We start from the raw sequence: 26454 nt of genomic DNA on the forward strand, positions 1-26454 counted from the left end.
GCACACAACCACAGAAAATGATGATAAAGTGAGACCAGAAGCCAGAGTGACATTCTCTTATAGATATTATTTATTCTTTTGGCACAAACAGACTGCATCACATTCAACAGTAGGTCCATCCAACCATCGGTCTAGGCAGATCCTTCCCATTTCTGCCATGCCACAGCAGGAGACAGACACAATATCAGGCAAGTACAATTTGTGCTATTGCAAGGAGACTCAGGCTGAAAATCTGCCTTTTAACCCCCTCCAGAAGTTGCTGTTCCCTCCTCCAGCTTCATCTCATAATACAAGACCAAGTTCTGGATTCCAAGCTATTTTCGTAAAGTTTTAAACTTAGACTCTTTTTTTTTGTAAAAAAAAAAAAATAACACGAGAGGGAGCAAGACGGCATATAGATTACACAGATGGAAGACAGAAAGAAGACAGAAGGCAATGGAGAGTTTTCACACCTTTCCCCATTGTAGTATCTCAAATTTTTGTAACGTGTTTGTATATGTGTGTGTTTGCATTAAATGGGAAGGTTCTCTCTTTTGGATAACAGAGGAAACTGACCACAAGGATCACTTTTTCTACTGCAACCATGAAGGCTAGAAACATGTTTCCGGTTTTAGGAAAGATAAATGGAAAATGAAGCATCTGAGCAAAAATATTACAATTTGAACTATAGAAATTGAACTAGAAATCTCAACTCTTGTTATTCACAGTGTAAACGACAGCTGCACAAGACGGTGCTTAGGAAAGTGCCGCTTTTGGACTGGAAATCTCAAAACTCCCTCAGTTGGGGATTCTGGAATTCACAATCCCTAAGAGCAACTTTTTCAAAGCTGTATGTACAAATTCATTACAAGATGCTTTCTTATCGTGATTCAAGTCCACGTCCAGTCAATGTTCTTGCCTGCTGCTAGCTCTCCAGAAAGCTTTTTTCTGGCCCTGCTGTACAAAAATATATTTCTGTAATAGGGATGGAATGTGCTGCATGCAAAGCACATATTCTACCAGTGAACTACTGAGCATCCCGCATTTCATTGCAGGACTGCTGCTGAGTTTAATACTAAAATCTTACTCTGTCCCTTCCTGGATGTATCTTAAACAGGATCTTTCTATGGGATGCTGCGGGTTATCACAAACAACAAACACCAGTTGGGCCTGTTTGGGTTGCAGGCTTGATTGTCTCAGTTGTGAAGAATGGTTATGCCCTGTCTCTCCTTGTCTCTTGAGTTTTGGAGAACTTCCTTTTTTTGGACTATAACTCGCAGAATTTCCTTGGTAGCAGTGGCCATGTTGACGGGAGATTCTGGGAATTAGAATCCCCAAAAAGGACCATTGCAAACTCAGGTCTTCACATAGCATCTGCACAGTCACATGCTTCAATTGGAAAAGATTTCATCAGTCTTCCTATTGCTAAATCTCCTACTAGGCAATGTCTTTATTAGGAGAAACCAAAATACCCCAGAAGCATGAAGGCCTTTGACTGCTTTAGACTTGATCAGGTACCAGATAATTGGTCTTAGAGAAGGACACAAACAAAGATAATCCAAAATAAGCAAAAAACTGTGACCATAATTCAATGCAATCCCAAGATGAGTCCCCTTGGGGAATTAGGGTGGGTTATAAATAAAGCACTATTATAGTGAGTCTAGACTGAATAAAGCACTGATGCATGTGAAGGTATCTGGTTACACCTAATAGTTCATTCCGGGATAGAAAAACAGTGGTGAATCTCCATTTCAGGAAACACAGCTCAAGAGATTTGACTATTGATGGCACTACAGAACTTGAGATAAGCTGGCAACCAGGTACTACCAGGTATGTAGATAAACACGGTGTGGATGGCTGGTACTAGTCACTAATGTCGCTGACACTACAGGAAGGACACAGAACCATATTTGGGGCCATTACATGAATGGCTGGTGCTAGACGTGGTTGGGGAGCAGAGGTCCCATGGCTTTTCAAAAGGAAACTGGATTCTCTCTGGCCCATGCTTTTGGAAACAAACCAGCTCCACGGCTGTCATTCCCACTCCTTCTCCTCCGATGACAAGCAGGCTGTTGTCACCAAGGGAGCACAGGTTGGCGAAAGCCGCTGCCCAGACTCACAATTCAATGGTTTCACTTGAGAGGCTACGGGAATCCACTTGCTTGCTCAAGGCCAAGAAGCTCCTCCGGGCCTCACGTTCGGAGTTTGGGGCGCTGTCGGATGGAGCCGGGGGGACGTCATCTGGCAGCAGCTGGGCCTGGCTGGGGAGCTCTTCAGGGGGCAGGCTCTCGGGTGAGGACATGCCGTGGCGCCAGGGGTTCCAGCTGATTTTGAGAGAGGCACGGGAAAAGGAGGTGCGGGAGAAGCTGTCGAAGGAAGTGTCTGTTGGCGGCTCGCTGACCAGGCCCCGGCTGTGCGTGGTGAGCTCCCCCATTGAGCTGGCCCGGGCTAAACTGTACAGGCAGTCCGGGTCACTGCTGCGGCGTGGCCGGGAAAGGAGAGGCTGAGCGGTGTGGGACAGCGTTGAACAGTCACCGCGCAGCGAAGAGCAAGAGTCCTGGCGAGCCAAACGGGAAGGGAAATGGAGACTTGAGCGCAGGAAGATGGAGTCACGAACCAAGTGTTCACGGAAAAGTGCTTCGTCAATGCTGCGGCTGAGGTTGATGGGAGAGGGAGGCCGGAATTCAAGTTCTGCCAAGGAAAGGATGGAATCCCTCTCGAAGCAGATGCTGGTGTAGGAGCGGCCCATGGTAGCGGCAGCAGCGTTGGGACATTTGGGGCTGTAGACTGGGTGGACCGGGGATGGGCTGGCACCCTGCCTAGTCGCAGCCCGTAATTCATTGCTGTCCTTGAGTGCCCACACGCGCCCGCTGCTGGGGGGATTTCGGATCAGGTTCTTGCTGATGTCATTGTTGGGCACTTTCTCCAAGACACCGCCAGTCCAGTCATAACAATTGTTGGGATACTCTGGCACCTCAGCCTTGTGGTAGGTACAGAAGTACCGCATGAGCTTGGCCCAGCAGGAGTGTTCGGTAGATCCATAACGCTGACAAAGTGCCTGCCAGGCTAGGAAAACCAGGGCAAACGAGAGCAACAACTCCCCAATCCGGAACCAGAACTGCACAAACCACCAGCCCCAGGAGAAAAGGTCCAGCTGGCCCAAGAGCTCTGCCTGCCACAGCACACCGTAGAATTGTAGTCCACAGCATGGCAACGCCAGCCCACTGCATGCCAGCAGAACCCATGCCGCACTCCATACGCCTGGTTGAGGAGTGCCCTCCACTGCTACGGTGTGCTGCAGCTGCCGGTACACAAACACGGTGGCTGGCAAGAGGCAGATGCCAGCTATGCAGGAAAGTGTGTGCACTGCCACTGGCACGGCTGGGTGCAGCGGAGGTGAAAAGAAGTCGGCCGCCAAGAGGACAGCACTCTGGATGCACCCCATGACAACCAACACGGGCAAGCTTTGCCACTTTGGGGGCAAGATCTCTAAGTGGGCCTGACAGAAGAAGCGCAGCAGAAGCACAGCAAAAGTGGTCAGCAGCAAGGGGAAAGGTGCCGTGTACAGGACTCGCACTGCCTGAGTGGGAAGCCAACCACAGGAGCCATAGGGATCGGCCAGAAAAAACGTGGCACGCAAAACCCCGAACAATAACAGCAGAGTGCTGGCAGCTATGATGTATGGGAGGTGAGGCACCCGTAAAGCAAAGGAGCCTCCCAGGCAGGCCAAGCTCAGAACGCTAAGCAGGAGGAAGAGCGCCCCAGAGCCATAGACATGCAGCACCCAGGCAAAGCTCAGTGTGCGCTCGAGGTCTCCCCAGTGTAGCAGGGTCTGGTTGGGCAACAGCTGGCTGCAGGCACCGCCTTGGCGTGGGCAGGGGGGGCTTGAGATGGGCAGCAGGGTCGGCACACTGGGCTCCGGCCTGCTCAGCTGTGGGTGTTGCAGGACCCGTTGGGTGGTTACTCGGATGAGGCCGCGGCGGGGAGTAGCTTGGATACGAGCAGATGTGGTGGAGTTCTTCACAGGAGGGTGGGTTTCAGCTGCATCTAGAAAGTACAAATGACAGGATCAGGACAAAATAATAACACAAGGCTATCCATATTGTTTATTTTTCATTAAGTGTTAGGGGACAAAAAATATGACACTGAGTATGAAATTTAATCTTTCTTTCCTTTATCATAGAATCATAGAGTTGGAAGAGACCTCATGGGCCATCCACGAGCCGCCCCGAGTCCCTCTGGGGAGATGGTGGCGGGGTACAAAAATAAAATTATTATTATTATTATTATTATTATTATTATTATTATTATTATTATTATCCACTCCAACCCCCTGCCAAGAAGCAGGAAAATCGCATTCAAAGCACCTCCGACAGATGGCCATCCAGCTTCTCTTAAAAAGCCTCCAAAGAAAGAGCCTCCACAACAGTCTGGGACAGAGAGTTCCACTGCTGAACAGCTTTCACAGTGAGGAAGTTCTTCCTAATGTTCAGGATGAATTTCCTTTCCATATAAAGGATATTGTACATGCCATCTTAACTTTGTTGAGAATCTACATTCTCATTTCTTTTAAAAAAAGAAGTAACATCTTGTACAGTTGTAAAACCTGTTGCTAAGAGCTTTCCATGTCCCCAAAAGTTTGTAAGTGCATGGTAAGAGTGAGGAAACTTTGGCCTCTGTGTTTCAGAATACAGGCAGTCCCCGAGTTACAAGTATCCAACTTAATAACGACTCATAGTTAAGAATGGGGTGAGACAACCGAAAGTGAGAGAAACCTACCTCTAGGAAGGTAAATTCACTCCTGAAAGAGTTATCATGGGCAAAAGAGGACTCCAGTGAAACTTTATTGCCAATCCATTTTTCAAAATTATCACAGAGACAGAAAGTGAGATGGAATCATATGAACGGGGCACAGACAGCAAAACAAACATCATAGTGGTGTTAACCCTTCTCTATGCTATCCAAAGCCTGAGGGGGGGGGGGGGTTACACTTAAAATTTACCTATCTTATTTGTAACTTGGGGACTGCCTAGATAACTCCTGTAATCCTTCACTGCTGACCATGCTGGCTGGGGCTTCTGAAAGTTGTAATCCAAAACACATGAAGGTAGAGGTGGTTGCTCTCAATAAATTTGAGCTCTCAGTAAAGTCCTAGCTCTCAATAAATTTTCAAGTGGTCAGAGTGGCTTTTCAACTCTTGCACAACTCCTTTGTTCTCCTCAGAAAGAGTAATAAAAGGTGATTACATCAGGCAAAGGAAGCAAAAATATGCAACTCTGCAGAATATACACAAGATTAAAGAATTCAACTTGGGACAGTTATAGTCCCGTAGCTGCAAAGAGTGCAGGCGCATGGGTGAGTGAACCCTCCGTGTACCTTTTGCTACCTTGTAATAGTCGTCCCCTTTTAAGGGGGGAAAGTGCGACTATTATGTGGTGAAATTCAGCATTTGCTTAATTTATCAACTGCAGTAAAATCACAGTTCTCCAATGGCACATAGTTTGGGAATACTGATCTTCCCACGTCCCTTTCCCATTCCACTTGGAGAGAAAGAGCGTAAAAGAGAGATTCATTCCTAGACTCAGTGCCTGAAATGCTTCCATGATGCCAAGGAGAGAAGCTGCGGGCTTTCTGCATGCAAAGCAGCGTGTGCTCTCTCACTGAGTCATCCAAGCATGAAGGGAGGGGATCGAGAATGGCTGCAGCAACATGACATGAATATTTCTCTCCTCCCCACCCACTTCTCCCGAACTTGAGGTGACAGCAGCCAAATTAAGGAACAGCTTTTGCCGCCATCTGTTTTGGGGTCTGCCAAACAGCAGGTGCCTGACCCAGTGCCATTTATTCGCGCCCCCCCCCCCCCTTCCACTTGCCCCACCACCTGGCAATGTTTGGTAGGATGGCTGCAGCAGGAAAGATAAAACCAAATGCTTTTCATAGATAAACTACTATAAAAACGACACACAATGTGTGCATGCAAAGCAATCGTCATGTTGCCAAAATGTCAATACTTGTGCACAAGAGGAAGGTGTAAGCAGGTTGTGAGGACCTATGGAGGTACAGAATTAGATGGAAAAAATAAAATATGACCCCCATATCCACAGGGGATACATTACTAGACTTTCTATGGCTATGTGAAAATGTGGTTGATAAGGAACCCTATTGAAATAAAAGATTTCTGGCCCAAGAATACTATTGAATTGTGCCAGAGGATCTAGAAAATGCCTACAGCAGACATATTTTGTCTGACGTAAATGAAACTGTACATACAAGTACCACGGATACAAGGACAATACTCTGGATTATTTTTCTTGCAGTCTGTATAAATCTCCCCTCCAAAAGAAGGGGGACCTCCCAATCCAACAAGAAACGAGCATGTAAACAGTTAGATTTGCTATTTCAGGCATGGCTAGTGGCTGGGTGAAATCTAATCTTTGGCACCGCAACATTTTGTTGCAATGTATAATAAATAATCCTCCTCCTTTTTCTGAAGAGGAGCCTGGGGATAAGGAAAGATTTAGCAGAAGGTAAACTAGGAAAATACTGCTGAGATAAGCTGGAGGATGTCGAGTAAAGATCTTGGGAAGCTACAGGAGGGGAAATGTTCCTTCCTGCCATGAAGAAAGAAAGTGAAGACGATTTAAGGCCAAGCCCTTTGCAGGGAATTCACCCATTTGAATTAATTTGAGCAGCTATGTGGGTTTCTCTTTTACCTAATTATATTGAGAGTGATTTTAAAAACGTATTAAAGGACCAGCAGTGCAAATGAAGTAAAAGAATAAGCAAAAAGTCAAGAGATGGGTTGCTAGGAATGGACAGTATATGAAAAACCTGCAGACTGTATCTATCCTATTTCTAATTATGTTGTCGAAGGCTTTCATGGCCGGAATCACTGGGTTGCTGTGAGTTTTCCAGGCTGTATGGCCATGTTCCAGAAGCATTCTCTCCTGACGTTTCGCCCACATCTATGGCAGGCATCCTCAGAGTTTGTGGGGTCTGTTGGAAACTAGGTAATTGGGGTTTATATAAATGTGAAAAGTCCAGGATAGAGAACTATAGTCTGTTTGAGACAAGTGTGAATGGTGCAATTGGCCACCTTGATTAGCATTAAATGGCCTTTCAGCTTCAAAGTCTGGCTGCTTCCTGCCTGGGGGAATGCTTTGTTGTGCGGTGTTTTATTTCATATCAAAAGCATTGCATAAATTAGTATAAAACTGATAAAATTAGAAGGAGCACAAGCGGCTAAATATCTTTTGACCAAAAACAGACAACAGCAACTGCATTGTCTGTAGCCTCAAACAATTCTTCCTCTGCACATGAGGCAGGACATTGAGGACAAGCATACAGATGCGGAGTCGTCTGTTCTGCTCCACAGTTGCACAAGGTGGAAGATTCTTTTAGGTAGCTTCATTTTGCCAGGTTGTCTTTTGATCTGCCCACTCCACTTCTGAGTCTGTTGAGGGACTTCCAAGTTGCCTATTCTTGGTTTGCCCTTGGAGGCAGACCCTCATGGGGGGCCATCCAATTGGGAGGTGTTAGCTGGCCCTGATTGTTTCATGTCTGGAACTCCCTTGTGTTCTGAGTGTTGTTCTTTATTTACTGTCCTAATTTTAGAATTTTTTTAATACGACCTTGGGCAAGTCACATATTCTCAGCTCCAAACTCTGACAGGTTTGCCTTAGGTTTGCTATACTTTATGTTTAGAAGGCACCACATAAAAACAAGACGATAGATAGAAAGTGTGAGAGACGAGGTGAAAGAGAAAAAAGGGAATGAGAGCAGGTGAATGGGATGGATGGGGAGCTGAAGGTGGGAGAAAGGCATAAAGAAGCACCAGAAACAAAGGGTGCATCTACTGTAGAATCAATGCAATTTGACACCACTTTAAGTGCCATGGCTCAATGCTACAGAGCCATGGGAGCTGTAGTTTTAGAAGTTCTTTAGCCTTCCCTGCCAAAATGTGCTGGTGCCTCACTAAACTACAAATCCCAGGATTCTATAAAGTGGTGTAAAACTGCATTGATTCTACAGTGTTGATGCACCGTAAGAGTCCAGTCACTACTCTGGTGGATTCTGCCAAGGAGAAGTCAGTCCCAGAGCAGTGGGGAAGCCCAGCCTTGTGTTAATCAGGTTGGGAGATTATCCTGATTGGAAACGGCACCCGCGCTCAATATAACCAGCACCCCCCGCTGCCTGCAGAGCAATCCCTTTAGGGCTGAACTGGGCCCCTCACACGACAACCTCCAAAATACTCCATGAGGAACTAGGGCAAAATTGCTAGAGGATATTTGGATTCTCTCTCTTTACGACAGGGCTTATTTATTGTATGGATCTGTTACATTTCCATCTCATCTCGGGTGCATCTGCACTGCCGTTTGACATTGCTTTAACTGCCATGGATCAACACTATGTAATACTGGGAATTGTCATTTTGCAAAATTATTTTACTAAGTGTGCTGGTGATACCTCACCAAATTTCCCCTTCCCATAGTATTAAGCTCTGGCAGTGAAAGCGATGTCAAGCTGTATTAATTCTACAGTGTAAATGCAGCCCTTTTCTCCCAGAGTACAGTGCCTACTTCTCCCTCAACAAAAAGTCTATAGGACAGGATTAAAATCATCCCAATGTAGAAATATTGCGGTTTAATGCCACTTCAACTGCCACGACTCAATAATAATAATAATAATAATAACAACAACAACAACAACAACAACAACAACACTTTATTCTTATATCCCACCCAATACTATGGGGTTTGTAGTTTTGTGAGATATGTAGCCATTTTTGTTAGAGAGCTCTGGTGCCACAACAAACCACTCTGAGTCCCCTGCAAGCGGGATAGAAATAAAGTAAATAAACAAACCAACTACAAATCCTAGAATTTGAGCATAGCAGTTAAAGTGGTGTCAAACTGTAATAATTCTGCAGTGCGGCTATAACCCCAGGGAGATTTCCCTAAACCAATTATGAAGCTCGGGGCAAGCTCTGGTTCTCCAGATCCCTGCTAAGCCTCTTGCCCTTTCTGAAGTCATTCTTACAGGCATCTTCATCCTGCAACTTAGAGGTCTGGAAATCTTACTCATAAGAGTGTTGCTCATAGAAGCAGAGGTGGCATGCTCTGTTCAGCCTTCCCCAACACAACCTCCTCCAGGTGTACTACAGCTCCAATGATTTTGCTACCAACAAGGGCTGTTGGGAATCATAATCGAATGTCTCCGGTAGGCAATGGATTTGGGAAATCCAGGGCAATATCACCATCCTAGAGCTATGTTGTCCCAATTATTATCTGCCAATTATTGTGTTTGTGTCACTGTTATGCAGAGCTCAGAAAAGCCTCTGCTGAATCTCTACTTTTGATGTCTGTCTTTGGTTCTGCCTACAGACCTGGAGAAAACTCAGATGCTAGAAGAACTGCTGAATTAGCTTCCCGTGTTCAAACGTGATTGTATAATGAGGGGAGCCAATTGCCCATTTACTACTGAAATGGGAATTGTATGTCATTCCAGATGTTGCTTAACTGAATCTTCAGTAAGCCCTAGCTGATATAGCCAAAAACCAATGGCAGTTCAACATCTGGAAGGCCACACACAGCAGCAGTCTGTAGCTTCCATATTGTTGGATCACTGAATCTACTCTGGGTTTCAACAGGAACATGTAATCTGATCACTAACAGAAAGGAAAATTCAAATATCACTCTATTCTGCCTTGGTCAAACCTCATCTGGAATACTGTGCCCATTTCTGAGCATCGCAATTCAAGAGTGAGACTATGACTTCCCTCAATCTCAACACTACACTCCTGTTCATGCAGCCTAGAATCGCACTGGTCTTTTTAGCTGCCGCATCACACTGTTGACTCATGTTCAGCTTGTGGTTTACTAAGACTCCTAGATCTCTTTCCCATGGACCGTCTTCAAGACAGGCATCTAACTAATTTGAGCTGCATATCCTTTTTGAGAGACCAAAAACATCAGGTAAAGAGTGCTAGCCTTGAGTCTGGTCTTTGCCCACTTAAAAGCATGCTCTGCAAAGTAACTGTTAGTCATGATCCTCCTCAAAGAAGAAGACAACATTATGCACCATAAAAGTAATAATGGGTATGATGCCAGTCAACTCTATCTTTTTGCAAGACAGGCATATTTAAAAACCTGCTTGGAAGCTAAAGCTCAGCAATAATACAATTCACCGCCTTCAATAACACATCCAATCTATTATTACAATATATTATTTATAGAGACTTGGAATGGTGAACAACACCTTAAGTGAATGTGAAAGGCCTTTGTCTTGAGCCCATCCAAATTTATTGAAGGGTTGCACAACTTTTCCAGGTTTAAAAGCCACACCTGTTGTGACGTGACAATTGCACATGCATTCACACAAACAGCCACATTGTGGGGACAAAAGTCTGTTTCTGGCTTATTATGACTCCCACCTCCTTCCCAATCCAGTGAGTCAGCACTCTTGCTCCTGCTTCACCATGGAGACAGAGGGTGCATCTATACTGTAGAATTGATGCACTTTGATATTGCTTTAACTGCCATGGCTCAGTGCTATGGAATCCTGGGAGTTGTAGTTTGGTAAGGCAACAACACTCTTTTGCAGAGAAAGCAAAAGACCTTGTAAAACTGTAGCTCATAGAATTCCATAGCACCAAGCCATGGCAGTTAAAGTGGTGTCAAACTGCATTAATTCTACAGTGTAGGTGCACCAAAAGGCTGTTGGCACATCAGCTGAAAAGGTATGCAATGAAGAAATAAGCTACTTGGAACTGTCTATCTTTCCTCCCTTGTCCCTGCTACTTGAGCCTAGAAACAGTGATACTGCCAATGCTCTAACTCAGGCATGGGCAACCGTTGGCCCTCCAGGTGTTTTTGATTCCAACTTCCACAATTCCTAACAGCCAGTAGGCTGTTAGGAATTGTGAGAATTGAAGTCCAAAACACCTGGAGGGCCCAAGTTTGCCCATGTCTGAGTTAGAGCATTGGCAGTATCACTGTTTGCCCAGGCCTGCTCTAACTGGATCCCAACCACAAGAGTCCCCTAATACAGACCTTATTTGTAGTCTCAATCTGGTTATTGCATATTAAAGCATTTTAATAAGAAGATATATTGTTGCTTGAGTCCAGAAGTTTTCCACATTCTGGATATACAGCAGAGTCTCGCTTAGCCAACCTTCACTTATCCAACATTCTGTATTATCCAACGCAGTCTGCCTTTTAGTAGTCAATGTCTTTGTAGCCAATGTTTTAAATATATTGCGATGTTTTGGTGCTAAATTCATAAATACAGTAATTACTACAGAATGTTACCGTGTATTGAACTACATTTGCTGTCAAATTTGTTGTATAACATGATGTTTTGGTGCCTAATTTGTAAAATCATAATGGTTAATAGGCTTTTCCTTAATCCCTCTTTATTATCCAACATTTTCACTTATTTGCCGGTCCATTTATGTTGGATAAGCGAGACTCTACTGTATTTAGATAGATAGATATAGTGTGATATTTTGTTATCCAAGTATAAACACATTTTTCTTTATGCTTCATATTCACCTTATACACACTGCATGAAAGTAATATTATACCCAATGATTTTAACTGTGTGGTGCATAAAACAAAGTTTGTGTAAACAGATCCACCAGAAAGCAAAGTTTCACTGTCTCAGCCACCACATGGACAATTTGGGATTTTTGAGTATTTCAGATGTCAGAATTCTTGATAATGGATACTCGACCTCTATTAAATCCTGCTTTTATTTAAGAAAGCAAAATTTCTATTTTATTCCTTAAGCACAAAGGCTCCACTGGCAGCAAACAGAAAAAAAAATGCTTCCATCCAGCCTAGTGTTGTCAGGTTTCCAAAACAGCAATAAGGGATTGATGAAATTAATAACTTGCAGGGTTGACAATCAGTAGCTGTTAACAAGTTTGTGTTGTAGCAAAATGCTAACTGCTAGTATTGATTTCAGTTAATGCCGCCGATCTCTATCTGTAATATGAATCTATTAAGTTCATGAATTGCATGATGCACAGATTTTAAATATCCACATCCTGAAAAATAGGTAAATTTTTGCATCCTAGCCTATCTATATGAAAAACAAAGCTTTCTGACCCTCAAATAGAAAACAGTCCTTATAATAAGGGGTATCTGGGAACATTATTCCTCTTCTTTGATATTTACAGCAATCTTGCAAAGGAGTGAGGGCTTATTTATTTATCATGTCAGAAATGAGTTGAGGGTACAGTTATAATGTATTTAAAAACACAAACAGAGTTAAAAACTTGGGATTATACTAAACGTGAGGGCTGAGGGACTGATTAACAGGAGATAATGCATCTACACCGTAGAATTAATTCGGTTTGATACCACTTTAATTGCCATGGCTCTATCTATGGAGTCCTGGGAGTTGTAGTTTAGTGAGACACCAGCACTACTTAAGAGTGAAGGGTAAACACCATGTAAAATGATAGTTTCCATGATTCCATAGCACTGACCCATAGCAATTAAAATGATGTCAAACTGCATTAATTCTACAATGTAGATGCATCTTGAGAGTACATCTTCCCTAATCCTAAAGCCACATTTCACAAGCTATAAGGAAATGTATGTTGATGGGAATTCTGAACAATCGGTTGTTCCAGCAGTTGTTTTCCTCATTAGAGCTCATTGTGAACAGCAGGCTGTAAACACACAAACGCACACAGAGCACATATGGTCCTTTACAAGGATGACTAACAATGATCACTCCAATGAATCACTAAGTATGCCTATTCACCAACTGCTTCCTCCCCCCGCTTTTTTAAAATTAAAGAACACAAAAAGACCTATCACACAAAGCCGGGCACATGGCAAACAAGCAATGTACCTGATATGTTTATACCTGTATTCAAATAACACGAAAAAGCTCTGCATCGTGTTGACACTGCAGCAGTAATCTCTAGTTTCATGTGTCCTGGCCAACACCTCTTCTTTCATCAGTTATTCAGGATCTCAGTCACAGGGATAAGTGATGGTAATGGAATAGGGAAGGGAAAACAACTAGAACTCAAGGTTATCTAATCAAATTAGCTGGTCCTAGACCAGGTATGGGCAAAATTCGGCCCTCCAGGTGTTTTGGACTACAACTCCCACAATTTCTAACAGTCGGTAGGCTGTTAGGAATTGTGGGAGTTGCAGTCCAAAACATCTGGAGGGCCAAAGTTTGCCCATGCCTGGCCTAGACTCATAGAGTTGGAAGGGACCTCCAAAGGTCATCTAGTACAACCCCTTGTCATACAGGAAACATCAAAGCACTCCCAAAAGATAACCATCCAGCCTTTAAACAGACTAAAGAAAGTACAGGTTGAGCACCCCTTATCTGGAATTTTGAAACCCAAAATCTGAAATTGCCACTTGGGAGGTTAAGATAGTGAAAGGCTTCTCAAAACATCTGATATGATCTTCTATTAGGAAATATCTCCAGACTGTGCTTCTCACTCACCTGGCTGCTTGGTTCCTGGGCCATTCCTCGCCACTGAGCTGCTCTGTCCAGGAGTAGAGGATCCAAAATACTTCACCGGTGCCCTGGCATTTACAGCTCCACGAACACGCTGAGGCTCTGCCACATCAATTGCTTCCTTGGTTCCTGAAAGATAGGAAGAGGTCAAAGATGAATTTTAAAAACAAGTTTTTTCTCCAGCTATTTGGAAAGGGAGACCCTTTCAACTTCCATCCCAAGCTGCTGCGTCGGCTCCTCTGGAAAGTTTTGCTGTCAATGGAGAGAGTCATTTTGGGCAGAGCATAGCATGAGAGAGATTCCAGCAGCTCAGCGAATAAGTCTAAGTTTCTAAACGGCAGTAGACCTGCGGTGAATCCCAAGCATTACATAGTCAGGGTGAACCCATATAATGCAGTTCAAACTTCATCATAGGGCAGTGCAAATCCAACTTCCATGCAAGGATGCCTGGCTTGACAGCAGTATGTGTGAAAAAGATCTTGGTGTCCTTGTGGAAAACAAGTTAAACACGAGCCAACAATGTGATGGGGCAGCTAAGAATGCCAATGGGATTTTGGCCTGTACAAATAGGAGTCTAGGGTGTAGATCCAGGGAAGTCATGCTACCCCTTTATTCTGCCTTGGCCAGACCACACCTGGAATACTGTGTCCAAACCTGGGTACTGCAATTTAAGGGACAAGCTGGAATGTGCCCAAAGGAAGGTGGCTAAAATGATCAAGGGTTTGGAGAACAAGCACTACGAAGATCAGCTTAAAGAGCTGGGCATGTTTAGCCTGCAAAAGAGAAGGTTGACAGGATACAAGATGGCCATGTATAAATATGTGACAGGAAGTCATAGGGAGGAGGGAGCAAGCTTGTTTTCTGCTGCCCTGGAGACTAGGATGCAAAACAATGGCTTCAAACTACAGGAAAGGAGATTCCACCTGAGCATTAGGAAGAACTTCCTCTCTGTGAGAGCTGTTCACCAGTGGAACTCTCTGCCCAGGACTGTGATGGAGGATTCTTCTTTGGAGGCTTTTAAACAGAGGCTGGATGGCCATCTGTCGGGTGTGCTTTGAATGAGATTTCAATGCTTCTTGGCTGGGGGTTGGACTTGATGGTCCATGAGGTCTCTTCTAACTAGGATTCTAAAAACAGACCTACAAAGACTATTCATTTATGTGAGTAGTGCTAATCTTTGGCTCTTCCAATAGGCTTTGGGCTACAATTTTCACAATGCCCTACCATTATCTACCGGAGAGGTATTGATGTTATAACCCAAAAGATCTGGAGGGCCACAACAGAGCCTGCAAATGGTATGGGGGGGATTCTGGAGCCTGCAATTTTTAAATGCTGCTTAAAGAGGCATCAAATAATAGTAATAATAACAATAGCTTTATTTGTATCGCATCTCATCTCCCTGCTAGGGACTCAGGACGGCTCACCTGGGAACAATCAATTGTTCATTTGTATGTGGTGCAGCTGTCCAGTTTAAAGATTAGACCAACTTGTTAGAACAGGTATGATTCTAGGTTCAGCCACACCAGAACTTTCCAAACTGTGTCACGACACGTTAGTGTATCAGCTGCACTGTGTAGGAGTATTACATAAATTTAATGAGAAATGACAAAGATCTTGGAAATGTATGTTATTACCTTACACATTATATTATTAAACACATAAATGAAACATTTTCATGAGATTTGTTGTGTTCCCACACACTGCATTATCAAAATCTATGTATGCATCTGTATTCCTTATAAGAGGTTGGTTTAACCTGCAGTTCGGAGCCTCCGGTGGCCTAGGGGATAAAAACCTTGTGACTTGAAGGTTGGGTTGCTGACCTGAAGGCTGCCAGGTTTGAATCCCACCCGGGAAGAGCGCGGATGAGCTCCCTCTATCAGCTCCAGCTCCATGCGGGGACATGAGAGAAGCCTCCCACAAGGATGGTAAAACATCAAAACATTCGGGCGTCCCCTGGGCAACGTCCTTGCAGACGGCCAATTCTCTCACTTCAGAAGCAACTCCGGTTGCTCCTGACATGAAAAAAAAAACCTGCAGTTTGCTAGTAAAACTGAATTACTGTGTTGCAAAATGATGCACGTCTGATAAGTCTGTCATCAATGTGAAATGTTTGGAAAACTCGGAGCTACATCATCGAATTAATGTCCTTTGAACCGGGGCCATATCCAGAAAAAATTGGGCGGAGGGTTTGAAACTTTTTTTAGCGAATCATGAAGATTAGTTCCATAAAGCAAAATAATTTAGAAATCAGGCTCTATCGATAAACTTCAGTGGACACTCAAAACAGACAAACTTCAGTGGACTCTCATGGGGATTTGGTTAATCAGTTCAAATTCATTAGTAAACCAAGTTTTTTTTTAAAAAACACTGAAAATTTTCGGGGGGGGGGGGTTGTCACAATACAGTATCATAGGACCCTTCCATACAGCCACATAACACAGAATATCAAAGCAGAAAATCCCACAATATCTGCTTTGAACTGGGTTATCTGAATCCATACTGCCATATATTCCAGTTGAAAGCAGATACTGTGGATTATTTGCCTTGATATTCTGAATAGTATGGCTGTACGGGAGGGTCCTATGATACAGTATCATGACCTGGTCTAGTCCATGGGGGTGGCACCACAAGTTACCACACCAGTTGGCAGCATCACCTTTTAATACTGAAACTAAAGGTAAAGGTAAAGGTTTCCCCTGGCGTTAAGTCCAGTCATATCTGACTCTGGGGGTTGGTGCTCATCTCCATTTCTAAGCCGAAGAGCCGGCATTGTCCGTAGACACCTCCAAGGTCATGTGGCCGGCATGACTGCATGGAGCACCGTTATCTTCCTGTCGGAGCGGTACCTATTGATCTACTCACATTGGCATGTTTTTGAACTGCTAGGTTGGCAGAAGCTGGAGCTAACAGCGGCCACTCACACCGCTCCTGGGGTTTGAACCTGGGACCTTTCGGTCTGCAAGTTCAGCAGCTCAGTACTTTAACACACTTCACCACCGGAGCTCTATTGAAACTAAATATAACCACAAACCTACCTGCAGTGACAGAGCTGCTACGATGGAAGGGAGTCTTTTCTTTTTCAGACACATTCCAAGATCCAGGTGGTTGTGTTGTATCCACACTCAAACTCCAGTGGGTGCTTCTTTGACGGACAACTGGTCCCTGGCTGGTCCCTGTCATGTCTTCTGTCGGGGAAGGAGCAGAAGGGCTTGGGGAAATTTCCTCTGGGACTGGTAATTGGGGACGTCCTGGAAGAGAGGCCGAGCTTTGACCCTTCCCATCCAGTGCCATGGTAAACTGTGGCTCGTGGGAGGTGGATGCAACAGGCACAGTTTCCCTCCACGGTCCGGGGGGATTCTGGGTATATCCAGCAGCTGGAGTGGTCGAGAGGTCGTCCTGTCCCTGTGTGCCATCATAGATCTGTGTGCTCCTGTATGAAGCCAAGTACTTGACTGTAGTTTGTTTCCCGCCATTCAGTTCTTGTTCTAGGATCCTACTTTCCAATTGCTCCTTGGAAGTATCACTCCGAAGACTGGTACCCTCCGTTGCCAGCCATTTAACATCGGGACTGCCAGTGGGTAATGGCACCAAGGGCACGGTGGACACAGTGGGCACAGGGCTTAGTGTGGTTGTAACGGAGAAATCATCCAGGTGGTGACTAGGCTTGGTCTCTTCCTTGGAGGCAGTTGTGTCTGAGGACTGTATTGTGGACAAGGGAGGGAGGGAGGCTGGTACAGTGATGTCCATACTTCTGGCTTCGATGCCAGGACTAGTCAAAGAGGGACCATCCTCTTCTTCATCTGGACTTGATTCCACAGTTATGAAGTCAATATTCCCAGGCTCAGTTTGAACACTGGAAGTGCCTACTGTTGACAGAGTGAAGTTATCCACCCCAGGAAGCCCCTGTGCATCGAGATGGGGGGCTAAGCTTACCCCAGAAGTACCAGATGGTTTTTCAGAGCTGGAACTGGACACCGCAGGAATGTCAAAGGGCACAGGAGTCCCAGGGATGAAAGCAAGACTATCCCCTCTCCAGCTCTCATCGCTGGACTCCTCCTCACCACTGGAGGCCTCAAGGGAAGAGGGTTCAGAAGGGAGCTGGGCTGGCAGCACACTTAGGGGAGGCTCTGGAGAGGGGCTATTGGGAAGAGGCACTCCAGGAGCTGAATTCAAAGGAAGGTCCCAGGCGGGGCTCTCTGGGGTAGGAAGCCGGAAGGCCAGGTGCAAGGCTGGCAGGAGCAAGCCCAAGGTGAGGATCAGATCCAGGGCAGCAGCCATTCTTGATGTGAGATGGCACAGTTCAGTGCTCAGCAATGTCACGGCTTCTCATGCTTCATCCTGTGGGACAAGAACATAATGAGGATGGGGTTACCATGGAGCATGTGGGTTAGGCATGGGGTTAAGTCTGAAGGGCCAGAGCATGCAAAGAGATCTTTGGCTAGTTTTGGGTTGGGAAACTAGCCCGGGGCTGTGGCGCAGACGGGAGAGCAAACCAGCAAACCAGCTGCAATTAACTACAATCAATCACTCTGACCAGGAGGTCATGAGTTCGAGGCCCGCTCGGAGCTATGTTGTTTGTCTTTGTCCTATGTTAAAAAGGCATTGAATGTTTGCCTATATGTGTAATGTGATCCGCCCTGAGTCCCCTTCGGGGTGAGAAGGGCGGAATATAAATGTTGTAAATAAATAAATAATTAATAAATTTGGTCACCAAATACATCCATGGCAAAGCAGACTTTGAAAAAGTTTCCAGTTTTGGATTGCAAATAAATAAATAAAGTTGAGAGGAGACAAGATTGCCATGTTTAAATATGTGAAGGGGAGCAGGCTTGTTTTCTGATGCCCTGGAGACTAGGACTGGAGCATGGGTTCAAATTACAGGAAAGAAGATACCACATGAACATTCGGAAGAACTTCCTGACCATGAGAGTTGTTCAACAGCGGAACTCTCTGCCTTGGAGTGTGGTGGAGGCTCCTTTTTTGGAGTCTTTTAAACAGAGGCTGGATGGCCCATCTGTTGGGAGTGCTTTGATTGTGCTTTTCCTGCATGGCAGAATGAGGTTGCACTGGATGGCCCATGTGGTCTCTGCCCTGGTAATTCTGTGAGCTATCCAAAAAAGGGGACATTCTCCAAGCTCAGCATCACATTACTGGAATGGGACATGAGAAAGTGTCAAAATGGGTTGCTGTGAGTTTTCCAGGCTGTATGGTGAAGGTCCAGGGTAGGAGAAAGAACTCTTGTCTGTTTGAGACAAGTGTGGATGTTGCAATTGGCCAATTTGATCAGCATTGCAGCTTCAAAGCTTGGCTGCTACTTCCTTGAGACACCAGGAAACAGCCAAGCTTTGAAGCTAAACCACCCTGGACATTCCAGAGATATATGACTAGTTTCCAACAAATCTCACAACCTCTGAGGATGCCTGCCATAGATGTGGGTGAAACGTCAGGAGGGAATGCTTCTGGAACATACATCCCAGAAAACTCACAGCAACCCAGTGATTCCCGCCATGAAAGCCTTCAACAATATAAAGTGTCAGAATATTAGGAGAACCCTTTTGGCTCAGACCAAAGGCCTAATATAGTCCAGCATTCTGCTCCCACAGTGGCCAACCAAAGGCCCTAAGTGGAAGCCAAGAAACAGGACAGAAGAGCAACATCATTCTTCCCAACAACTGTCATGCAAAGGCTGGCTGCCTTTGGTACTGGAGGTATTTTACAGAACAGGGTTAGGCTGGGAGCTCATCAAAAGGCAAAACACTTGAGGAGAAAAATCAAATAAAGCAGCAGCCCAACCAAGAGCGAAAAGAGCTGCAGGCAAGCATGAGTGTATGGCTGTGCATGGCCGCACTCGTGCCAAGGCACATGGATGCGAACATGAAGATGCAATCACATGTGTCTGCTGCTCGGCCCCCATGAGACTGAAATGATGTTCCCTTTCCTTCTCAGCCAGGCACAGCTTTGTGCCCCTTCCTCGCTCTGTGCCAGCTTCAGAGAGATGGCACATGGCAGCTGCCAACGCTTCACCCTCCCTGCAGCTCCAAACACTGTGTTTTGCCATGTCACCTGGACATGCAGCTATACCCCGAGGAATAGCAATGTGGCTGTGTTCTCGGAGATGTGCTGGAGGATATTTGGGAACTGAGCCTCAAGCAAAATGAAGCTGGGCAGCTCTTCTTCCTTCTGCTGTCCTCATATGACTGACATTTTCCCCTTCTCCTTGCTATTTGGTCACAGCGATGATAACATTATATAAAGAGCTGTGAGTCACTATGGTTCACCCCAACTGGCAGCAGATCTTTGGGGCCTCATTCTAAGAACATGTCAGTAGAGTATTTATTTATTTACATCATTTATATACTGCCTTCCTCCCCTAGGGGACCCAAAGCGGTTTAGCCAGGGGCTGAGCCTGGTACCATCTACACAGGGTCAAGGACGAGTGTGTTTCCCTACCTGGTAACATGGGGCTGGACTGGATGACCTTTGTGGTCTCTTCCAATTAGGATATCTCTAGGTCCCCAAACAGCTTGATCTCCAGATGCTTTGCAGCTCTACACCCAATGCCAGAGTCCTGCAGTGCACAGATTCCCTGCTTCCAAGGCAAGTTCACCTTGGGCTCCCCATCCGGCAGCAGCACCGCTTGAGGATGGGGATGCTCAGACCAAGGCAGCCGAAGCCGGAGCCCCTGATCGGAGCCCGAAATCCTGCAGCACTTTATTTAACCCTTTCTCAGCACGGCGGCAATGAATCACATACATCTTGTGCTCTGCAGCCCATTCCTTCACTACAGGCAGGTGACAAGGTATTCCTTGCCGAGGCAGCCATTCTGTTCTGCAATACATTATTCTACAATCTGCACAGCATCCAGGTCATATGGGGACAAAATCTCCCCTTTATACAATAGACTCTCAGTTAACCCATGGGAATTGGTAGGTGCCGGATAAAGGCAGTTTCTGGTTCCTTGAGAGTTACTATTAAAAGAGGCCAAACTAACACTATACCCCATACTACATCATACCATCAACTCTATATTGACTTGATATTACTTTTGAAATAAGGCAATTAAATGCAAATTAAGACAAATAAAGATAAAACTAACATAATGTAACATTTCTGTTAAACATTAATTTTATTTTAATTTTTACTTAAAATATTATTGCTGAAGGCTTTCATGGCCAGAATCAAAGGGTTGTTGTTTCCCGGGCAGTATGGCCATGTTCCAGAAGCATTCTCTCCTACGTTTTGCCCACATGTATGGCAGGCATCCTCAGAGGTTGTGAGGTATCTCACAACCTCTGAGGATGCCTGCTTCTGGAACATTATGTATTATTATGTATAACATTATTATATATGCTGGAACTCAATTGACAGACCCAGTCTTTTAGACTCGGAATATGCCCATCTGTATTTTATAAGTGTTTTTATGAATGTCTGATGTAATTTAATAACTTTTTAATTGATTCACAATGTATTGTACAATTTTATATATGTGGTTTATTGTAAGCCGCCCTGAGTCCCCTATTGGGTTATAAATATTGTAATAAATAAATAAAATATTATTTCTTCCATTTCCCCCCAGTTGCTTGAGAGTTCCAGTTCCTTGAGTTCTGGTTAACTGAGAGTCTACTGTAACAGAGGCAGCAAAGCTCCATGTGGCACAACTGAACTCAAATGTGGGGAAAATATCCCTTCCAACAGGGATTCATGGGGTTGTCTCTAAGCAGGTTCCTATCTCTCAATCTTGTAAAATGGAGGCAAGAACTGCTGAGTTCATTAACTTTCTGTAAGACAAATAATGGCTTCTAATAATCAACACTGGGCTGGACCACTAAAACTCCTGCCTATTCTCCAACTTCCCTATTATCTCAGGCACTACCATCTTCAAATCCCTTTGTTGTTGTCTCCTAGGGTGCTGTAGAATAAATGAAGCTTGACACCACTTTATTGACATGGTCCAATGCTATGGAATCATCTGATTTGTAGTCTCCTGAGGAATCAGTACTCTTAGATAGAAAACCCTAAATACCTTGTAAAACTACAACTCCCATGACTGCATTGCATGGAACCACAGCAGTGAAAGTAGGTTCAAGCTGCAGTAATTGTTGCGTATTGATACACTGAATGTCTTTTCCAAGCCATGGCAAACCTAAGACAAAGCTATCATGGGGCTGTGTGAGTACCTCTACACCAGGCATGGGCCCTCCAGGTGATTTGGACTTCAACTCCCACAATTATGGGAATTGAAGTTCAAAACACCTGGAGGGCTGAAGTTTGCCCATGCCTGATCTACTCTGATGAATTAATGAGGTTTGACACTTGACTGAATGATATGGCATGCTAGGAGTTGTAGTTTGGTGAGGCACAAGTCCTCTTCGGCAGAGAAGGCGGAAGACCTTGTGAAACTGCAAACCCCATGATTCCAGAACATAGACCCATGGCACTTTAAGAGGTGTCAAACTGCATTGATTCTGCAGTCAAGATGCACCTTGTGACTGACCAGGGTAATCTAGCAGGGAACCCTGGTCTCCAGAGTTGTAAACACTCCCAAATGCTACACAATCTCTCCCAGGAGCGAATGCATCCATCTGTTCTGCTCACAGTCCTTTGCTGCCCAATGTGCTTTAAAGCATGGTGTTGTTCCCTACCTTACCTGGGTTTCTCTGCACCTGGAAACACTGACCCCACTCGAAACATTGTAGAGCACATGTATCAAACCCAAGGCCCACCATGTCATTTTATGTGGCCCTCCAGATGCTGGACTCCAGCCCCTGTATTCCTCATTATTAGACATCATGACTAGAGCTGATGGGAGTTGTGATGCAGTAACATCTAGAAGGCTGAAGTTTATTCTGTTCTATTTATTTATTTACAGCATTTATATTCCGCCCTTCTCACCCCGAAGAGGACTCAGGGTGGATCACATTGCACACATAAAGGTAAACATTCAATGCCATGACATAGAACAGAGACAGAGACATGACGCAGGCACCGGGCTGGCCTCGAACTCATGACCTCTTGGTCAGAGTGATTTGTTGATTTGTTGCAGCTGGCTTGCTTTCCAGCCTGCGCCACAACCCGGTCCTATGTTCTATCAGTATAGTGGGGTTTGGTTTGAGATACAAGGCTTGTAGATATTATGCCTGACATTGAAATGCCCTTTAATTTTACCCCAACCTCAGAGCCACAAGGGCCGCTGGGTTGCAATTCCCATTATCCTCAGTCCTCATGGCAGATAATCAAAAGCAATTGTTGTCGTTCAACAACATTTGTCGTTCAACAACATTTGAGGATCCAAACTGGTTAAAAAATAAAAGAACTGACCACTATGCAAATATCTCTATAGTAGAACCTCACTTATCCAACATAAACGGGCCGGCAGAACGTTGGATAAGTGAATATATTGGATAATAAGGAGGGATTAAGGAAAAGCCTATTAAACATAAAATTAGGTTATGATTTTACAAATTAAGCACCAAAACATCATGTTATACATCAAATTTGACAGAAAAAGTAGTTCGATACACAGTAATGCTATGTAGTAATTACTGTATTTAAGAATTTAGCACCCAAATATCATGATGTTTTGAAAACATTGACTACAAAAATGCATTGGATAATCCAGAACGTTGGATAAGTGAGACTCTACTGTATATCTATCTATCTACACACAAATGTGTATGTGGCAGAGGTAGACACTTTCACTGACAGCCTCCCGCCTCCACAAACACCTACAACCCACAATTCTGAGAAGCCACCAAAGCACTCCCTCCACTAACATTGCAGGTTACAGCGAGCGCCACATCCCAGTATTCCTTTCTCTCTCCATTGTTGTGGAATTTGCATGACCCCACCCATTGCCTCCCTCTTAACCCTTTCCTATAGCACACAGTAAATACAGGAATTGATCAGCAACTGAACAGACTGGAGGGGCTTTGGGGACTGACTCAACAGGATGGAAGATGTAGTTCACCCTGCATCAAGACACAGCACTGTGACCCCCACCGACAATGGGCCTGGACTACATTTGGCACACAGAACCCCCATGTGGTTTGGGGAGAATTGACCTTGATTTATAGGAGTTGTAGTTAACCTACATCCAGAGAGCACTGTGAACCCAATCAACGATGATCTGGACCATACTTGGCACGGATGATGGGATTTGCAGTACCTTCACTCACTTCCAGAGACCACTGTGAGCCCCACAAATGATGGGCCTGGACCAAACTTGCCACACAGACCCAACATAGCCAACTGTAAATACTGGTAGGGTTTGGGGGTGACTGCCCTTGGCATATGGGAGTTGAAGTTCACAGTTATCCAGAGAGCACTGAACCCAGTTCACGACGGATCTGGACCAAGCTTGGAACACAGACTCAACACAGCCAGCTGTGAATACAGACCTGATTTGGGGAGGTTTGACCCATGATTCTGGGAATTGTAGTTCACCCACATCATTATGTATTTTCTCATTGGAGCATTCATAAAAAAAGAATCAAAGACTGGCTTCTTTCTAATGAAAAAGTGTTAGTAATGAACAAAATAATATTACCTAACAGCCCAAATTAAACAATTCCTTTTTATGAGTTTTATTTTACTGTTATTGTTTTAAATATATATGCTGTTGTTGTATTGTTTTATCTGTTGATTGGGCTTGATGCCCATGTGAACTGCTCCGAGTCTCCTCAGGGAGGTGAAAGTGGATTATAAATAAAGTATTATTATTATTATTATTCTGGAACATGGCCACACAGCCCGAAAGACATAAAACAACCTTATTATTATTATTATTATTATTATTATTATTCAAATAACCCAGGCACCGCAAGGTACCCAAGTTAGGTAAAGGTAAAGGTTTACTCCCGACATTAAGTCTAGTCGTGTCCTCTCCATTTCTAAGCCGAAGAGCCAGCGTTGTCCATAGACACCTCCAAGGTCATAACTGCACGGAGCGTTGTTACCTTCCCGCCAGAGCAGTACCTACTAGGTAAAAGGTAAAGGTTTTCCCCTGACGCTAAGTCCAGTCGTGTCCGACTCTGGGAGTTGGTGCTCATCTCCATTTCTAAGCCGAAGAGCCAGCGTTGTCCGTAGACACCTCCAAGGTTATGTGGCCGGCATGACTGCATGGAGCGCTGTTACCTTCCCGCCAGAGCAGTACCTACTAGGTAAAAGGTAAAGGTTTTCCCCTGATGTTAAGTCCAGTCGTGTCCGACTCTGGGAGTTGGTGCACATCTCCATTTCTAAGCTGAAGAGCCGGCTCTGTAGACATCTCCAAGGTCATGTGGCCAGAATAACTGCATGGAGCGCCGTTACCTTCCTGCCAGAGCAGTACCTATTAATCTACACACATTTGCATGTTTTTGAACTGCTAGGTTGGCAGGAGCTGGAGCTAACAGCAGGCGCTCACTCCGCTCCCGGGATTTGAACCTGAGACGTTTCGGTCTGCAAGTTCAGCACCTCAGTGGTTTAACCCACTGCACCACCAGGGCCTCATATATATAGGCCCTCTGCATCCACAGATTCTCCATCTATAGGTTCAACAGCCCTTTGAAGGCAACCATAAAGCTGATGTGGCCCCTAACGAAAATGACACCCCTCTTGTAGGGTATGACTGGGAGGGGGAGGCAAATAGGGAAAGGAAAGCCGGGGAGAAATACGCAGATCAGTGGCATAACAACGCCTTGACAGGAATGAGGCAGGGAAGGAACACAACAACGAGGAGGAATGGTTGAACAGCAAACCGGGTGGTCCAGGCGGGTGAATCAAATGCCAAGGCAAGGGAGGCTCATTGTTTACCCCAAGCAGGGAAGCTCTCTCAATCAATCCAAGGTCAGAAGTGGGTATACTGAGATCATTCCACAGTCTAGACGAGGCATGGGCAAACTTGGTCCCTCCAGGTGTTTTGGACTCCAACTCCCACCATTCCTCACAGCCTCAGGCCCTTTCCTTTCCCCCCTCAGCCGCTTAAGCGAAAAGGAAAAGGAAAGGGCCTGAGGCTGTGAGGAATGGTGGGAGTTGGAGTCCAAAACACCTGGAGGGACCAACTTTGCCCATGCCTCGTCTAGATGCATCCCAAAGGGGCAGATAAAACACTTCTAAGTCTCCCCAACGCCAGGATAAGCTGGGGAGAGGGCTCCACGCTGCTCCCCCTTCTCCTTATTGCCTTACCTTGGTCCTTAGTCGTCCTCAGTCGTCGCCATCCCAAAAGGATGCCTTGCCCTCTTCTTGCCGGCAATTCAACTCGTCCCCATGTTCAGCATCGGGGGCGAAATCCCGCTGCGGAAAGATACCCTGCTGCTTCTCTCCTCCGCTCTGGCATCGCAGCCAATAATAATAATAATCCCACGGGAGAAACCACTAAGCAAGCAAGGAAAAAAATTAAAAATAAAAGGGTGGCTGAGTAATTTATCAGTTCTGGATCGCTTCTCGTTGCAGACTGCAGAGGATTAAGAAAGGAACGTCTTCTTCTCTTCTGTGTGTGTGTGTGTCTCTCTCTCTCTGCAGAGGCAAGATTCGCACCCAAGTCCCCCGGGCGGCGCGCGCTCCCGACCACCTGGATGGCAGCGGCGCGTGCTGGGGGCCGGGCCAAGTCACGTGGTGCCCCTCCTTCCCTCCCTCCAGTGGCCAAGGAATGGTGGGGGGGGGGGGGTGGTATGTGTTGTCGGAGACTTTCATGGCCGGAATCACTGGGTTGCTGTGTGTTTTCCCCGCTGTATGGCCATGTTCCAGAAGCATTCTCTCCTGACGTTTCACCCACATCTATGGCAAGCATCCTCTGAGGCTGTGAGGTCTGTTTGAAACTAGGCATGTGGAGTTTATATATCTGTGGAAGGTCCAGGGTGGGAGAAAGAACTCTTGTCTGTTTGAGGCAAGTGTGAATGTTGCCATTTGTCACCTTGATTAGCATTGAATGGCCTTTCAGTTTCAAAGCCTGGCTGCTTCCTGCCTGGGGGAATCCTTTGTTGGGAGGTGTTAGCTGGCCCT

At 45.2% G+C, this 26454-nt stretch overlaps 1 protein-coding gene across 2 annotated transcripts; it reads right to left on the reverse strand.

The window, feature by feature from the left end:
• Positions 1–47: 47 nt before the first annotated feature.
• Positions 48–26040, reverse strand: prrt3 (proline rich transmembrane protein 3). Of its 2 annotated transcripts, none has more exons than XM_062973754.1 (4): positions 25639–26040; positions 16512–17814; positions 13459–13602; positions 48–4026 (listed from the first exon to the last, which is right to left on the reverse strand). In XM_062973754.1, exons 2-4 carry the CDS (start codon positions 17752–17754, stop codon positions 2096–2098), a joined length of 3318 nt encoding a protein of 1105 aa, XP_062829824.1. In that variant the 5' UTR covers positions 17755–17814; positions 25639–26040; the 3' UTR covers positions 48–2095. The 2 variants fall into 2 exon arrangements, with proteins under 2 accessions (XP_062829824.1, XP_062829825.1); XM_062973755.1 differs by lacking the exon at positions 25639–26040 and adding an exon at positions 19927–20162.
• Between the last annotated feature and the right edge of the window lie 414 nt (positions 26041–26454).

This window comes from Anolis carolinensis, chromosome 2 (assembly GCF_035594765.1).
Source record: "Anolis carolinensis isolate JA03-04 chromosome 2, rAnoCar3.1.pri, whole genome shotgun sequence".
In the NCBI taxonomy this organism is placed as follows: domain Eukaryota; kingdom Metazoa; phylum Chordata; class Lepidosauria; order Squamata; family Dactyloidae; genus Anolis; species Anolis carolinensis.

What these genes read in the sequence shown, in the direction of transcription:
- prrt3 (XM_062973754.1), bottom strand. Translation starts at nt 17,754, where the DNA reads ATGGCTGCTGCCCTGGATCTGATCCTCACCTTGGGCTTGCTCCTGCCA. An exon ending in TAGCAGCTCTGTCACTGCAG is followed by an intron (nt 13,603 to 16,511) that starts GTAGGTTTGTGG and finishes CCTATCTTTCAG; the next exon opens with GAACCAAGGAAGCAATTGAT. An exon ending in CCCAGGAACCAAGCAGCCAG is followed by an intron (nt 4,027 to 13,458) that starts GTGAGTGAGAAG and finishes TGTACTTTCTAG; the next exon opens with ATGCAGCTGAAACCCACCCT.